This window comes from Scomber japonicus, chromosome 18, assembly GCF_027409825.1.
Source record: "Scomber japonicus isolate fScoJap1 chromosome 18, fScoJap1.pri, whole genome shotgun sequence".
In the NCBI taxonomy this organism is placed as follows: domain Eukaryota; kingdom Metazoa; phylum Chordata; class Actinopteri; order Scombriformes; family Scombridae; genus Scomber; species Scomber japonicus.
The window spans coordinates 2,666,623-2,682,518 of NC_070595.1; the positions used below are offsets into that span (position 1 = coordinate 2,666,623).

Genomic DNA, 15,896 nt, shown 5'->3' on the forward strand with positions numbered 1-15,896 from the left:
GCTCAAACATACACACAAAACAGTGAACCTAACAGTATAGAAACATTTCCCTTTGATTATATAGTTTTGTATATCACAAAAGGTGCCAAAAAAAAAAATATATATATATATGTATATATATATATATATATATATATATATAGTACTGTACTGTTGATATGCAGGTGTGTAGCAGAGGTGTGAAGGCCAGCAGGGTTAAAGGGACACCTGCACATGTTAAAGAGCGCTAGGTGTTTGCAGGAACAAACACTGCAAACTATTCATATAGAGGAGAATTTCACCCACAGAGATTGTTCCATTTAGAGAGAAAAAGGAAAATTTAGACTTTTTTTTAAATTTACTATATTATACAAAAATGAAATAATGTTGAAATAATAACCTGCAACCTGCAAAAATAGCAAAAGGGGGGGTGCGAAATGAATACACCTGATGTAACACTGAAAATGGAAAACAACCAAAATGGTGGTGAAGTTTAATTGGTAATGAATTGTGCATTTTCTTTGTTTTTCCTCATTTCTATTTATGGGTAAAACATCCTCCATGCTGAAGGTGTGTGGCTGATACTTCTGTCAAACTCAGTGACAAAAAGCAGGAAAAGTACAGATATGAAGGCGACCCTTTAAGACAGTAAATACATAGTATATTTTTAAAAAAAAGACAAAAGTCTACAACCAGGCCAGCGACTCAGTGAAGCTGTACTCAGCTAAATGATAATATGTTTACAATGACAATGCTAATATGATGATGTTTATCAGGTGTAATGTTTATCATGTTCGTCATGTTAACATTTTAGCCTAAGTACAGTTCAGGCTGATAGGAATGTCATTAGTTTTGCAAGTATTTGGTCATAAACTAAAGTGTTCAAATCTCAATTTGACCTGTTGGATGAGCAGAACATGACAGACGCTCCATCCATCGAGCCCCACCGCCACCACCTCCGCTGCTAGTGTGACTACGAAAACATCTCAACAAATACAAAAGAGCAGCAGCAAACAGTGAAACCTTTTGGCGGTACCAGTTCAAAAGCAACAAAGCATCCTTAAGTCATTGTGAACCAATTATTGACAGCATCTCTGTGAACACCAAGGATCTCCAGCTGTGCACTCACACCGACAACATGACTGATTCAAGTCAGTGACACATTGTAGGTTGGTGATTTACAGACTGTGGAAACCATTAGCTTCCACTGTCTCCATATGCAATCCCATTATTATATACTGTCAGCTGTCACACACATTTTATTGTGACCATCTATACTGTTGCTCATATTAGTTTTTCCACATTTAAGTGATCTACATATTAACTTGTGAACAGCTGTGTAATCAATATGTTTTAAAATGCCCTCTGGACTTTCACAGCTGTTACACCTGATCTCCTGACTAGCCGCTCAGTGTGAATGCACAGCCAAACAAACCTACAGCTACAATTCATTTCATATATATGTTCAGAGTGTATGCAGTATATAGGCATCTGAATATATAAGCAAAAATAAAATACATAAAAAATAAAGAGTAAAAGCTGTGTTTTAAGTGATCAGAGGAGTGAAAGTAGGAAAATAAAGCAGATCTGTGTTGGTGGACCCTGCAGAAGAAGAAAGAAGAGCCAGAGTGCTTGGAGGGCTCAGACGGAGAGGGAAACAAAGCTGTTGTATTGCTCGATGTTTCTCTTCAGGATGTCTGAGCAGGGACCCAGGACTCGCTCGAACCGCGGACGGTCCAGTTTCACACACTTCAGGGGTCCGCACGCAACGACAGTGGCGGCACGCGGCCGGTTCATCAGCAGGGCGATCTCACCTGAGGACACACAGGTTCAGCAGGGAGTGAGACACACTGAAGACACACTGTGCTTTGTTTGGTTGAACTAAATGTGGGATTTTTCTGATGGTTTAAGCCTCAGCCTGTCAAACTGGAGAAATGTGTACACTGCAGATGACTTACCAAAGTAATCTGATGGTCCAAGTCTGCCCACCTCCACAAACTCCTCATCCACTGATCGTCTCTGCAGCACCGCGGCTGTCCCCTGACATAAAACATATTTTGAACTACATATCCCAGATATCAACAGCAGCTTTAAAAAAACCCAGATATAAGATGTGTAAGATGTTCACACTTCCTTTTCTGCATCACTGCTTTGTTGTAGTACAGATCACAGCACTTCCTACATGTTTCACACTAAATGATCTTTAATGTAAAGCTTGATGAAATGTTGATGATGCTACTACAGTAACTACAAATGAATGTTTGACTCATCCCTCTGTTTTGAATAGAGCCTGACCCATACTGGATTTTTGGGGCCGATGCAGATACCGATATTAAAGTCTGTGTAAAGTAAGAATAAATATGTTTTCTGAGTTTGACATACCACAGAAAAGTGTGTTGTTAACCACCCTGCCAAATTTGAATGATTAAAAAAATCGCCAAATATATGAAATTAGGCTTCAAAGTTGTGTAAAACTCAGTCTCTTTCTCTGCTCCCAAACGCTGTGGGAGTGCCCACCAAGTTTGCTGAAACCTCGCCCCCTACCAAGTGTCACCTGTCAATCAAAGTCACCACCTCTACCAGAAACATGGACGCTACGTCTGAGAGCTTTCTGCTGCCAACTCAGCTGCTAGCTTGGCGGCTAACTCAGCTAACTGGCTAACTGGAGACTGTAGTAGTAGTAGTGTGCGCTGAATGTATTTATACCTCTACAGCAGCAGGGGCAGGTTTATGCCAATCACCCACTAAATCCTGAACACAGAAAACTTGAAACACAGTTTGTGAAGCCTAGCTCCACAATTCAAATCTAAATGGTTGAGATGCTTTTTACACCTTTTTTAGAAATACATTTATGACCTATTTAATGTGTTTAGAAGAAAAAGTCTGAATTCACTTTACACAGTCTTTAAGGAACAAAAACTTTCCGACAGCGATATATCACCCAATCATTTTATATGTAAAGAATATATACATAAACATACTTTTTTTTGCCATAATCCCTTAAAAACTCTTGTGACAAAGATGCGTAATGAAGCCAAGATATTTTACCATATGACGATAAACTTTATCATATAAAATGAGTGCACTGAAACTGTAAACTACACTGTGAATGTGAACTAAATAACACAAAAATAACATATAAGCAACAGTAGCAGTATTTTGGAGTGGAACATAAATGCTTGCAGAAGGTGGTGTGTACCTCCAGTATGATGAAGAACTCGTCACCAGGCTCTCCCTGCACCACGATTTTCTGACCGTCCTGGAATTGCACCGTCTCCAAGGCGTCAGCCACTGTCAGCCGCTCCCACTTATCCAGAGACTCTGCTCAGAGACAACACTGTGATCAGCCAGCTGCTCATCTGGACACATCTGGCTTATTACAGCCTTTCTTTAAAAAAAACAACACAATCAGTACAGCAAACAGCTGAACTGGAGCTCTTACCTAGAATAGACACCTTGCTGAGGAACTCCTCATACATCTTACGCTTTCTCAGTGTGCTCCCCTAAAAAAAAAACAATAAAGTGACGGTGATAGTTCATGTAACAACCATAATATCCATCATTTAGTTTCAGAGAGGAGTGAACAGCTGAATGTGGATAAAGCTTTGTTACCATCAGAATTCTCCTGTAGCTGTCTCTGTCGATGCCCCACAGCTTCACGTTGGACTTGGCCCGGACCGTAGCAGCTCGAGGGGTCCCGTAGATCAGAGCCAGCTCTCCAAAGCTGCCCCCCTCGCCGATGCTGGTCACCCACTCGTTGTTCACATAAACCTGCAGAGACAAAGAGCTGACTGTCACTACTGTGTTTCACCTTCATGTTTCTCAAGACTTGATTCAGACATGACAGGACATTTCTAAAAAGACACAGTGCTCTTGTGATATTTGAACATAAGACAGAGAAACTTACATCCATCTCTCCCTGGTCGATAACATAGAAGTTGTCTCCCTCATCACCTGAAACAAAAGCAATAAAGCAATGAAGAGAACAATCCACACACACACACACACACACACACACACACACACACACACACACACACACACACACACACACACAGCAGTTAAACAGCTCAAACAGCTTAAACAGATCTCACCTTGTTGGATGACTGTTTCTCCAGCAATGTAGTTGACAGAAAACATAGCGTCGAAAATGTCACTGCGAGGGCAGAGAGAAGCTGATTAGCTGGGAAATGTTTTGGGAAAGGATTGTTAGCACACTGCTGAACTGAGCGCTGTCGTTACCTCCTCTCATTGTCGTCTAAGTGGGCAAACAGCACGTTCCTCTCCATGGCTTTTGACAGGGCCGCCATGGACTTATAGTCTTTGGGGATGACCTGAGTGAGAAAGGTTTTTTTAGATTCATCTTGTACAATAAAGTACAATACAGCTACTGTGTGTTTACACCAGTTAAATAGCTGAATAAGTGCATTTAGACTTGATTTGACTCATTTGGACGCTGAAGCTTCATATTAGCTTCAGATCAACTTTTAAATACCGTAAATTCCGGACTACAGAACGCACCTGATTAAAAGCCGCATGCTCTAATTTAAGAAAGAAAATCAATTTTGTACTTGTACAAGCCGCACCGGATTTTAAGCCGCAGGTGTGCACGTTGTAATATGAGATATTAGCTAGGGTTGGTCCAGTGATGCCTGACAGCCATTGCAAGCCTCATGTAGATGTAACTCTTTGTATAAAGACACTTAGTGAAGTAAACAGGAGGACTGTGTGTGTGTGTGTGTGTGTGTGTGTGCATGTGTATGAAAGAAAACATGAAAAAAAAAATGTTTAAACTCCACTTTGATGCATGTAATACAAATATCTTTTTTAAAAAAGAGACTCCTGACCTTTCTGACATAGGAGGCAGCATCTTCCTCTGTGTACACCTCAGCACTGATGGCTCCTCTCCGGCTTCGACCCCTCACCACAGGGTTCATGGGAGGAGACACTTCGTCCTCGCGAGAGTCTGACCGCACGCTGGACTTCTGCTGCAGCGCCATCTGCTGGGCCTCCTCCTGCAGGACAACAAGTACACACACCTATACCTGAGTCACCATTTCATTTCATTTACATGCTGTACATAAAGCAACTAAACAAGGGGAACAGAAAGTGTGACACGCTCAGAGGCCCTGTTTACACCTGCCATTAACAAGTGTCTCATGGCATATCACACAGCACCCACCTTCTCCAGTCTGTCAAAGTGTTCCTTGAGGAAGGCCATCGGCCTCTCAGGCCGGGCTGTGCACAGCTGGACGATGCAGTCCTTAAGCAGCTGCTGGATGTTATGTTTCTGAACATACTGCTCACACTCTCGGAGGCTGCGCTCCTCCTCGCTGCTCGTACCGCTCGATGCCATCCTCCTTATGTGACCTGAGAGAAAAAACTCATCAGTCTTCTGACGTTCTGTATCGACTTGCGACCAATGATGTATTTTACAAAATACTGCAGCTTTCTCACACTTCATCCACATACAATGAAAGAATTATTCAACTAATGTTGGATTTGGCAGCTTGACATAATATTATATGTTGGCATTGTTTTCATTACACTTTGTTTTCATTCACTGCGAATGACTGTCCAAACTGTGATTTTAAGTAGTTATAATTCAGATTTAAGTCTTATATATCGGTTGATAATCTTATATATACAGAATATGTATATAAAACGCAAATTTTTTTGCAATGTGGTTATCAAACCCTCGTGATAAAGACATGAAAAGCAGGCATGACATTTTATTGTTACCTATAAACAATACACTGAAACAGTAAACTTCACTGTTGCTGTCTTGCAGAATGTAACTTATGTCAATTACATTGGGTTATAATACAATGATAACATTTGCAATGGTTTTTCTTCTGTATTACTGTATCAAATCAACACAATAATTTCACATGTGTATGTGATGAAATTACACTTTTTCTTTCTTTCAAGTGCTAGGCAGGCAGCCCCAAAAATGTTTCTCTTTTCACCAATGAATCATGTGTCCACGTAGAAGGTATGTCCACCCCCCTCCTGTGTATACAAATACACTGTACAGATTACAGAAGGGTAGGGGAACTGTTAAAACAAGAGTGGGAGGATGGCTAAACATGATGAGAGTGGACAGTTGTTATTTTCCACCAGCCTGATTCAGAACAGGCGATCACGACATCCACGTAAGTTATTTCAGAGATAACAAAGATAATGAATGATATATTAACAATTTCCTAAATGTCACTGCTCTTCATGTGTTTTATTGGTCGAAAGTTTGAGTAACGTCCTTGTACTATAATAATGTATATGTGCTTTCTACACACTGCGTACTTTTAGTGTTGTACATTTAGCTGACTCTTCTCAACTTTGACTTAGTTAACACATTTTGAATGCATGTTTGAATGTATTTTTGTGGTAACGCTAATGTAGTAATACATAAAATACTGTAGTAATGTAGTAGTTAACACTGTGGTTACATTGTATAAATACTTTCGCTACTTTTTATCAACCAAATAACTTCAAGAGTCAGACTTAATAAATCACTTACAGTATTTTCTCCTTGCGTGTCGTGAAATGATAGAATAAGCACATTAGTTATACAACTCGCTAAACTTCAAGCTCCTTTATCCTTTAAGTATCAGCACATTCTGCGTAGTTTAACGTTAGCTATTTAACTTCTTGAAGCTACTTTCCCCTTGCTAACGTTAGGATTCTGCGTACAATAAAATAACAGACTACGTAGCTTACGCTACCAGCTTTTGGTTGTGAATTTAACAAACTGTCAATGCGATAGTAATAAAAGTTGGTGTTATTAGGCCTGGAGACTTCTCATTATTACCTTTCTTGAAGCCTACTCACTTAACGCGAATGCTAAATTAGCTTGGCGAGCTAGCTGTTAGCAATCCACTGTAACGTATCAAAACAAAGTTAAGAACCCAGCCTACATACAGAATGTGACAGGTGCTCTTAATTAAGCCCGCAAATAACCATTTACATTGCAAACTACATGAAAATCCTTACCAAATATTATGGCGTGATGTCCTGTTTGTTTTCTTCCGTGACAGCACTGATCCACTTCCGCCAGGATTCTTTCAAAGTAAACGTGTCTCCTCAAAAATATTCAAATAAGTTAACAAAATAAAATTACAAAATGCGTAAACAATCAAACTGTGCTCATCTTAAACACACTCTGTGTTCTTAAGTCTGCCACGATTTCGTTTGATTTTTAGAGCTAAAATGATCAGTCAGTTTAGGATTAGCTGACCAACAAAAAATACTATATGTGGGTCAAATATGTGTATTTAGTGCTTTTCTGTGTAGTCTTGAATTAGGCAGCAGGGTGGCTCTGTGGTGATCACTTTTGTCTCACAGCAAGTAGGTCCTAGGTTCCAATCCTGCTATTCCAAGTCCTTTCCATGTGGAGATTGCATGTTCTCTCTGTGTATGTCCAGGTTAATGCTGCTTTCAATACTCCTGACCACTGGCACTGGTAAAAAAAAAAAAAAAAAAAAGTTCAGTGTATGTGAGTGCTGAGAAATGACAAAAGAAATCTTCATCATTAATCAAGGGAAGAAAATCAAACTTTTAAACAGACTTTTTAAAATGATGACCAAAATGCAACATATGTCAGCTGATATAACTTACATAGAAAGCTATGTATATTTAAATGGGATTGTTTTTGTAAGTATTGGTGAGTTCATATTGGTGGCTTCCAGCCTTATGATGGTGACTGCCTACTGACAATCACAGTTTATCAAAACAAACTTGCTCCAGACAAGACAACAGCTATAAACTGACACACCCACCTTTCTTTCACTCCCTTCAGTAATACCCCAGTCACTTCCTTCTACCAGCCAGACTGCACTGCTCCATTCGTGTCGACTGCCCAGAGTCCACGAATCCACCGCAACTTCTAACTCCCCCTGACCGCACATACTACTGCAAAGGTAAGTTATAACCTCAGATCACATTGTGTTTATTGTATCTAATCACCTCGCTCCATACAGCTTGAAAAGTATTTTTCCATTTGAAACAGTGTAATGTGCCTAATGGAGGGTGCTTCTCAGCAGTTATTCTCTCTTTTTGTGTCTGTTTGATAAGACAAGGTATAGACAAAAACTCCATGAAAAGTAATGCATGAAATGTATCGGCTTTCAAACCTTTCGAACTGTTAAGAATTAACTTCATCTCTGTAGTATATTTATGTAAAGCTGTAACACACTGACTCTCATTCATTATCAAATGTTTGTTTCTTCTAGTCAGTGAGGCTATTGTTAGAGGGCAGAGAAAAATACAGACGTAATAGTTAAAGCATGTTTGCGTAGTGTGTGCCACACCTGATAAAGGTGCGCTGTTATCTGAGTCACTTCTCACATAGGTAGCAATTAGTTATAGGCAGACCAAAAAGTCTGCCCATAAAGAGGACTGACCTAGATTCTTTGGATCAAAATTCAATACAGTACACATCAGAGTAAGTAGCACCAAACTAATGCCAGTTATGTGAGAATGGGGCAAAGAATATTGCCAATATTCTTCATATCGCCAAATCTTCAACAACAAACTTCCTGTGCGTTGCCTGTAAAAATCATGTTTCTCAACAAAGTGTCTCTGTCCCCCTCCCTGATCTCGTCCTAGGACCTGCAGCAGCACATCTGCCGACCATCCGTGACAGCAGCCACATTCCAGCAGCCTCTCCTGCCTCTGTTCAAACATGTCGCTCTACAGTTTTGGCCTGGAGCCGCTCTCCTGCCACGCCTGGAACAAAGACAGGACACGTAGGTGAAACAGCAAACATACCAGCCTGGCTGCTTTTGTTTTTACAGTAACATATTTGTATGTACACTTATGTGAGATATAAATGCACAAGTGTGTATATTCTTCTTCCATAATTGAAGGGTTGAGCACTGGGTGGGAGCACATTTCAATGCATCCTGCAGATACATTTTCTCCCTCCCTTAATTGCATTAATGTTGCCTGGAGACCTGCAGTGAATCTGATTATCAATACAGGAAATGGACTAAAAGAGCTTCACTGACTCAGTGACCACTGCTGCCTTTGTACTTTACAGTTATTGCTGAACACTGCAGTGCATTGTTACTGACTTTTTATCGAGCCTTATAGTAGCATGAAGCACACAGATCACTGCTGCTGTTTGCCTGAAGTTACATTTCTCTGAAACTCTTTTGTGGATGTGAAAGCATTGTGCAATATTTTTATTTCTGTGTCAGTCAGTTAGTGGTTGTTAGACTTTGGTCTATGATAAGGTATAGTGTAGATGCAGTCTGCAGCCATGCTAGCAGATCTGTTAGGCTGTATTTATGCACAGCAGGGTTTTGATCAAATGCTAACAGCATGGTAAAATGCTCACATGTTAAAATGCATTTGTAGCAGGTGTAATGTTGGCAATGTTCAACATTTTAGCTTAGCATGTTAGTATGCTAGCATTTGCTAATTAGCACTGAACAATAAGTGCAGCTAAAGCTATTGTCATTAGTTTAGAAGGCAGTTGGTATTGAATAAATTTTGACCTGATGATGGTGCTAGATAAAAAGGGAAGGGGTCGCCAAAGATATTACATTTCATCCAGAAGTTGTGACATAATAATAACAAAAATAAATTGTAAGTAAGTCTCTCTGCAGATGGAACTAGATGAAAAGACCATGGATGTCTCACTCTGTACAATATTTAGTGCCTATCTATCACTTGATGTCAAGATATCTCTCTGGATAACTAAAAACTCTGATGTGCTGGCAGCAGTAAAGCCAACATCAGTAGGATTAATCCTCTGGGGACCATGAATGTATAGATTGTCATGACAATCTAGCCAATCATTGTTGAGATATTTCGGTGTGGTCCAAAGTGGTGGACCAACCAACCACCTGATCACACAACATTTTCATCCTTAGAGTCACACTGCTACTGTTTTCTAAAAATGAATAATCACATTTCAATGAAATCTACTGTTGATATTCATGGCTCACATTTTTATTCCATTATTTCCATTTCCTCTTGTGCCAACACCAGGACAAAATTTGCATTTGGACATGATAAGAACATGATTTCCATGACCTTTGCAAAGCACATAATACATTCATGTTCTCCAGAGAATTATTGATTTCATTAAGGCTCTACATAAAAACGATCAACCCTATGCTCAACTCTAATATGTTTATCTGGATGTAAAATTCTCAGTAGATATAAAATCAGATAATAAATCAGTAGATTTATTAATATACATACAACAATGTGCATTAGTCAATCCTTTCTCACTCACCAACCTCAGACAATATTTCCAGTTACACAAAAAATGCACAGACTCCAACTATAACAGGCAGATTACTATGAAAATTACTGAATAAACATTATTGCTTACCAGAGGGTCTGTTTGACTTCCTTTCATAACCTTTCCAGTTGTACACAAATTAACTACTGGCGAGATTCTCATGATATTTTTTGTGAATTTTCACAAGATGAGTCCTTTTTCGTGATCTCACATCCCTACTCTTCAGATAAAGAACCTTTCTGACAATGTCATATTACTATCTCTGTACTACTACAGTATTACATTGCCTAATATTCCTACACACTTATTTCTATGCAGAGGTTGCAGTGAGTCCCAACAACAATGTGGTGAACATCTATGAGAAGAAAGGCAAAGAGTGGGTCAAGATCCATGAACTGACTGAGCACAGTGGACGAATCACAGGTACTGCAGCTTCTATCAACCAACAGTGTCTGATTGATAACCTCATACTTAAAATAAATAAGTTATTTTTTTTAATTGGACAAACAAACATTGTAATTGGAGTCCCTACATCCTTGTGTTCATATAAAGGCACAGACCAGTATTTCAGTTTGAACTCTAATTGCTGCCTCCAGCATCAAAGAACACCAGTGAGGACCCTCCTACATAGAGCACAACATTCTGTCAGTGAGGAGGAGGATAGACTCATGGAGGTCCAGCAGCTTTAGGGGGTACTTCAGGCCAACAGGTACCAGGGGTGGATGATGAGACCAAAACTTAAACATAGCTTGAATACTGCTAAATCAATGGGAACCACTATATGAATCTCAGTGAAACTCCTTTACGTGGCTGAACTGTCAAAACATTGAGGCACATTGAGTCTTCAAGTTACAAGGAGTTGGTACATACCACAAACCAATCGAAGACAGATGATGTTACATTCATGTATCTTGGAAATAGATGGAAAGGTTCAAAGCAACAACTTGAAAGTATTCTGGTATTTATACCTGTTTATACTGGCAAGAAGCTGTGGTAGAAGTACCCTCTAGAATTTTGGTAATCTTTACAAGACTGTCCCACTTCAGAATACACCCCTAGTGATTACTCTTTTGAGTGAATATATGTCTTTATGTATTTATTTTTGGAACTGCTAGGTTTTTGTCTTTTTGAGTTAAGTGTTTGATCTGAAAGAAAATGCAAAATTTATCAGTAGCAACTTTTGCATCGTCTATTGTTCCTTTGACAGCTCATAATAATGTCCGCAGGCGTTGACTGGGCCCCAGAGTCCAACCGCATTGTGACATGTGCCTCTGACCGCAACGCCTATGTGTGGACTCTGAAGGATGGCGTGTGGAAGCCTACCCTGGTCCTGGTGCGCATCAACCGTGCTGCCACCTGTGTGAAGTGGTCACCACTAGAGAACAAGTTTGCCCTGGGCAGCGGAGCTCGCCTCATCTCTGTCTGCTATTTTGAGAAGGAGAATGACTGGTGAGCAAATCAGAGCTGTTGTGTTTTGTACATAGAAGTTAAACAGGTGTTATTTTTGAAGGCCACTACAGTATTATTTTACCCTGAGTGTTGGCATATACCACTGACTTAAACCTTAAATTTAGGCTAGGTCTTTACATCATACACAGACTGCTAAGCGCCGTGAAACCAAGGGTAAGACTTCTGATGCATTGTATGTTCTTCAATCAGAGAGAATTTCAGGTTTTTACCAGTCTCCCTTCCCATCAGGTGGCTGAGTAAGCACATCAAGAAGTCTGTTCGCTCCACAGTCCTGAGTTTGGACTGGCATCCCAACAACATCCTGCTTGCAGCAGGGTCTGCAGACCTCCACTGTAGGTGAGACAGCAACCAAAATTAGGAGGGAAAACAGACTGGAGTCATAAGCTCTACAAACATAGAGCCAGAGAACCACTGAAGCTCTAGTTAATTGTCAGTTGACAACTAGGACAATTCACATTTGAGTTTCCAAACATACTGTTTCTGGTTTTCATGCTAAATTAAGATAAGCAGCTGCTGGCAGTAGCCAGTATGGCATGTTTACCATACAGACATTAAACTGGTATCATTCCTCTGTCTTTCTTCTCATGAAACTTTCAGCAAACAAGTTTATTTCCCTATTTCTAATGAATTCCAATAAATGTAAAACTCCCAGCCAGGTACTGAGTGGATATGGGCATGAACTGGGCAAATTTTGTGAGTGCTGCATAGTTTCATTAATATGGCCCCCACATGTGAAGCCCATGTGGGCTGACTGTATGAGCCCCATAAGGGATATAAGTGGGCTAAGTGGGCATGGTTATAAACAGGGCAAATTGTATGGGCCCTATATTGTTTCAGAAACATGGGATGGCTAAATGGGCCCCATTTAAGGTCCATTCTGATCCCACCTAGACCTCATATGGGCAAACCTACGGGGCCTATATGGGTCTCATCCAGTTGGGCTCCACCTGAAACCCAGTCAGAACCCACTTGAAGCCCATATGGGCAAACACAGGTGGGGCCACCATGGAAACTGTGGACAAACCCACTTGGGACCCATATGCAGCTCAAATTAAACCCTTATGAGGCCCACATGGACATGCTGGCTGAGCGGTAGAAAAGGGAACTCCAGAATTATTATATCAAAACTGGAATATAATTTAGAACTTTTTTATTAGTTACAAGAGCAACAATCACATCTGATATCAAGTAACATGGGTCCCAAATCTGTTATGCTTCTCAGGGTCTTCTCAGCCTATATAAAGGACATTGAGGACAAGCCTGGACCCACTGCCTGGGGGGCTAAGATGCCTTTTGGGGAGGTGCTGCTAGAGCATAAGGACTGTGGAGGTTGGGTGCACAGTGTTTCTTTCTCCCCCAGTGGAGACCAGCTGGCCTGGGTGGCCCACAACAGCAGCATCGCTGTGGCTGATGCTGCCCAGAAGAAGGAGTGAGTACTGCAGAGTTAAAGAGATTTTGTTTGCTGCACTTATTTTTTCTCAGTAAGTTTTCTGTAAGTGTTTCTGTGTCTTATTTGATGTCATGGGTGTCTGTTGACATTATATCACCTTGGTGACCGTCATGACTTGGATCTGTTCAGGGTAACCCAGCTGTCCACTGACCGCCTGCCACTGCTTAGCGTCCTGTATGTCAGCCCCACTGAGATTGTTGCTGCGGTAACTATCACCTACCTGCTCCATTTGTTTGCTTGTGTGTGTGTCCGTGTGTGTCTGTGTGTGTTCTTGTGTGACTTGTGTGACATATGTTTTTTTCATATTTCAATTTCTGACAGAAAATGAAGGAGAACTTTAAAAAGCCTTTTTGTTTACTGACTCTTGAATAGGGCTGGGTAATATGTACAAAGTAAAATATCACAATATTTTTGACCAAGTACTTCAATGTTGATATCGCAACAATATTGCAGGCACGACTAATGGTGCTTTCATAAAATATTTACATATAAACTCAGTGGGTAAAGGCAGATAATAAAACAGCTAGAACAGTCTGGTTAGTTCAGAAAATTATAACATATTACTGTAATGCAGCCTTCTAAAACCAGAAGAAGACAACACTTATGCCGTATCACAATATTAAAATATCCAATATCAAACACAATATCTAAACTCATATCACGATACTGATATAATATCAATATATTGCCTAGCCCTTTTGAAGTGAAGTATGTGGTAGAGACACTTCTATCCAAATTCTGATTATTTTTGTCCTCTTCTTTAAAAATTAACAAGAACACAGACTTTAATGGTTACATATTCCTCTAAATGGAGGTTTATCTCAAGCTGTCAAATCATTGAAAGTAACTTTACATACTCCAATACAGTCAACTGTATATGCTTCATCTCTTTTCTGTCAGGGTCATGACTGTTGTCCCTACCAGTACACTTATAAAGGTCCAGGTGCTCTGGAGTTTGTAAAGAAACTGGACATCCCCAAGCAGACCACCAAGGGAAGCATGTCAGCCATGCAACATTTCCGCAACCTGGACAAGAAAGCCACTGACGAGGACAGCAACGAGCTGAACACCCTTCACCAGAACAGCATCACGTAAGGATGACTGCTGTTTCACTTTAAGTAACCTTGTTACCTCCACCAAGATAGCTATGTTTTCATTGTTCATTTAAAAAAATGATCGCGAGTTAGATCATGGGTGAACAAACAGAAAACGTTTGGTGTCTGTCTGGATCCAATAGCACCACCATGTGGCCACTTATAAGAAAAGCACCAGATTTTCGTCCTGTTTCACCCTTCCAAAATAGTTTCTCTTCCACCCTCCCCACTTAACATTTTTTATCCAATCCTATTGGATAAATCTGACCCAAAAATCAGTTCATGAGTTTGTTTCGTAATGCTATACCACATATACTTAACCTAAATTCTTGTGGAAATGTCTTTTTGACATAACTCTCCACACATCTTGAATGCAGTCACATACAGTGCATGGAGTTTAGTAAGGACCTTGTGTGACTGTCCTGCAGGCAGCTGTGTGTTGTGTCAGGGGAAACAGCCAAAGTGGAGAAGTATAGCAGTGTGGGTCTGGATGGAGCCATGGTGATCTGGGAATTTAAGGTAATATTCTACCCCAAAACAAAAATGAAGCTGTGATGTATTAAACTGTTGAAAGTAGAATTATTACTTAATTGTATTTTAATGCAATTAAATTTTTTTTTTTAATTTGAAGTGGATATTTGTTTGTTTGGATCACTTCAATACAAATTAGTAATTTTTGGAATATAATGGAAATTTTGAGAACATAATCTTGACTCAAGAGCCACTTACTAGCACTCAACACTTACATAATTTAGTTAATAATGAGATGTTGAAGAGCTCTGGAAAAGCACAGATAATACTGAGAACTAGCACAGTCCAAAATAAACATTTACTTTACTTACTTACTTTAAAAAAAAGTTTATTCATGTAATTATTACCATATTTCTGGTTAAGCCAAAATTATCATTATTACACTCTTGATTTTTCTGATTCCCAAACAATATTGAACCTTATGGTTTATAAGTAAAATGAGTGACTGTAGGTAGTCTGTTTTTTGGCTGAGACCTGTGATAGTCAGAATGTTGTTTTTGAGGCTTTTTCATGCTGATAACATGAAGGACTCACTGATGAAATGTTTAGTATTGATTATTTTCACCCATTATCAGCTGCAATGCAAGGATCAGTTCTAACATGTTTGTGTCCTCATTCTGCAGCACTGAGACACAGGAAGTTGTCAGTCCTGTCCAAATATCTGGTTGAACCGACCAATGGAATATAACTGCCAGTAAACCCATGTGCAACAATATGGAACTACTGATATGCTTGTTATATAACTGGAAAACACTGTCAGCACATGCTCTGAAGTGTGATATTTGTCAAAAAAGAAAATAAAGCGGATATTTACAGACCAGATGATATATTGCCATGTCTACTTTTTTTCATTTTCACTTAACTGCATATGTGTCACTCTGCCTTACTTTCTTTGTGTGCCTGCATGTACACTTGTATTTTACTTCCTGTTAAAGCATCACTCCACTAATGTTACACATCACTTGACTCATCATGTGTAGTGCTACCAAGCTCATGAAAACAGTTGTTGAGTGTATTGAGACTCAGAAAATAACCCTGCTGAGGTCATCTCAACTTGAACTTTGAAAATCCATTTTAAAGTTGCATTATGGGAAATGTAGGATCCAAGTTTTTTTTG

General features: G+C 39.7%; 2 protein-coding genes across 3 annotated transcripts; one reads left to right on the forward strand and one right to left on the reverse strand.

Annotated features, from left to right (window-relative positions):
- Positions 1 to 442: 442 nt before the first annotated feature.
- On the reverse strand, positions 443 to 7,001 carry LOC128378466 (cAMP-dependent protein kinase type I-alpha regulatory subunit-like). 2 transcript variants are annotated; one of them, XM_053337994.1, is made up of 11 exons: positions 6,973 to 7,001; positions 5,162 to 5,349; positions 4,827 to 4,994; positions 4,222 to 4,313; positions 4,074 to 4,135; positions 3,887 to 3,933; positions 3,592 to 3,750; positions 3,422 to 3,482; positions 3,179 to 3,300; positions 1,938 to 2,019; positions 443 to 1,793 (listed from the first exon to the last, which is right to left on the reverse strand). In XM_053337994.1, the coding sequence occupies exons 2-11, from the start codon at positions 5,333 to 5,335 to the stop codon at positions 1,621 to 1,623; spliced, it is 1,140 nt and encodes a 379-aa protein (XP_053193969.1). In that variant the 5' UTR covers positions 5,336 to 5,349; positions 6,973 to 7,001; the 3' UTR covers positions 443 to 1,620. The 2 variants fall into 2 exon arrangements, with proteins under 2 accessions (XP_053193969.1, XP_053193970.1); XM_053337995.1 differs by lacking the exon at positions 6,973 to 7,001 and adding an exon at positions 6,791 to 6,928.
- Positions 7,002 to 7,559: 558 nt separating this feature from the next.
- zgc:86896 (uncharacterized protein LOC415190 homolog) lies at positions 7,560 to 15,598 on the forward strand. Its single transcript, XM_053337996.1, has 10 exons — positions 7,560 to 7,898; positions 8,587 to 8,726; positions 10,553 to 10,657; positions 11,461 to 11,683; positions 11,933 to 12,040; positions 12,927 to 13,133; positions 13,284 to 13,359; positions 14,055 to 14,245; positions 14,677 to 14,767; positions 15,403 to 15,598. The coding sequence occupies exons 2-10, from the start codon at positions 8,663 to 8,665 to the stop codon at positions 15,406 to 15,408; spliced, it is 1,071 nt and encodes a 356-aa protein (XP_053193971.1). The 5' UTR covers positions 7,560 to 7,898; positions 8,587 to 8,662; the 3' UTR covers positions 15,409 to 15,598.
- Positions 15,599 to 15,896: the final 298 nt, after the last annotated feature.

Bases quoted from the DNA above. Each gene is read 5' to 3' on its own strand.
- LOC128378466 (XM_053337994.1), bottom strand. From the start codon at position 5,335: ATGGCATCGAGCGGTACGAGCAGCGAGGAGGAGCGCAGCCTCCGAGAG. The intron at 4,995-5,161 runs GTGGGTGCTGTG...GTTGTCCTGCAG, and splicing joins ACTTTGACAGACTGGAGAAG to GAGGAGGCCCAGCAGATGGC. The intron at 3,934-4,073 runs GTGAGATCTGTT...CTTTTGTTTCAG, and splicing joins AGAAACAGTCATCCAACAAG to GTGATGAGGGAGACAACTTC.
- zgc:86896 (XM_053337996.1), top strand. From the start codon at position 8,663: ATGTCGCTCTACAGTTTTGGCCTGGAGCCGCTCTCCTGCCACGCCTGG. The intron at 10,658-11,460 runs GTACTGCAGCTT...TAATGTCCGCAG, and splicing joins GCACAGTGGACGAATCACAG to GCGTTGACTGGGCCCCAGAG. The intron at 11,684-11,932 runs GTGAGCAAATCA...CCTTCCCATCAG, and splicing joins TTTGAGAAGGAGAATGACTG to GTGGCTGAGTAAGCACATCA.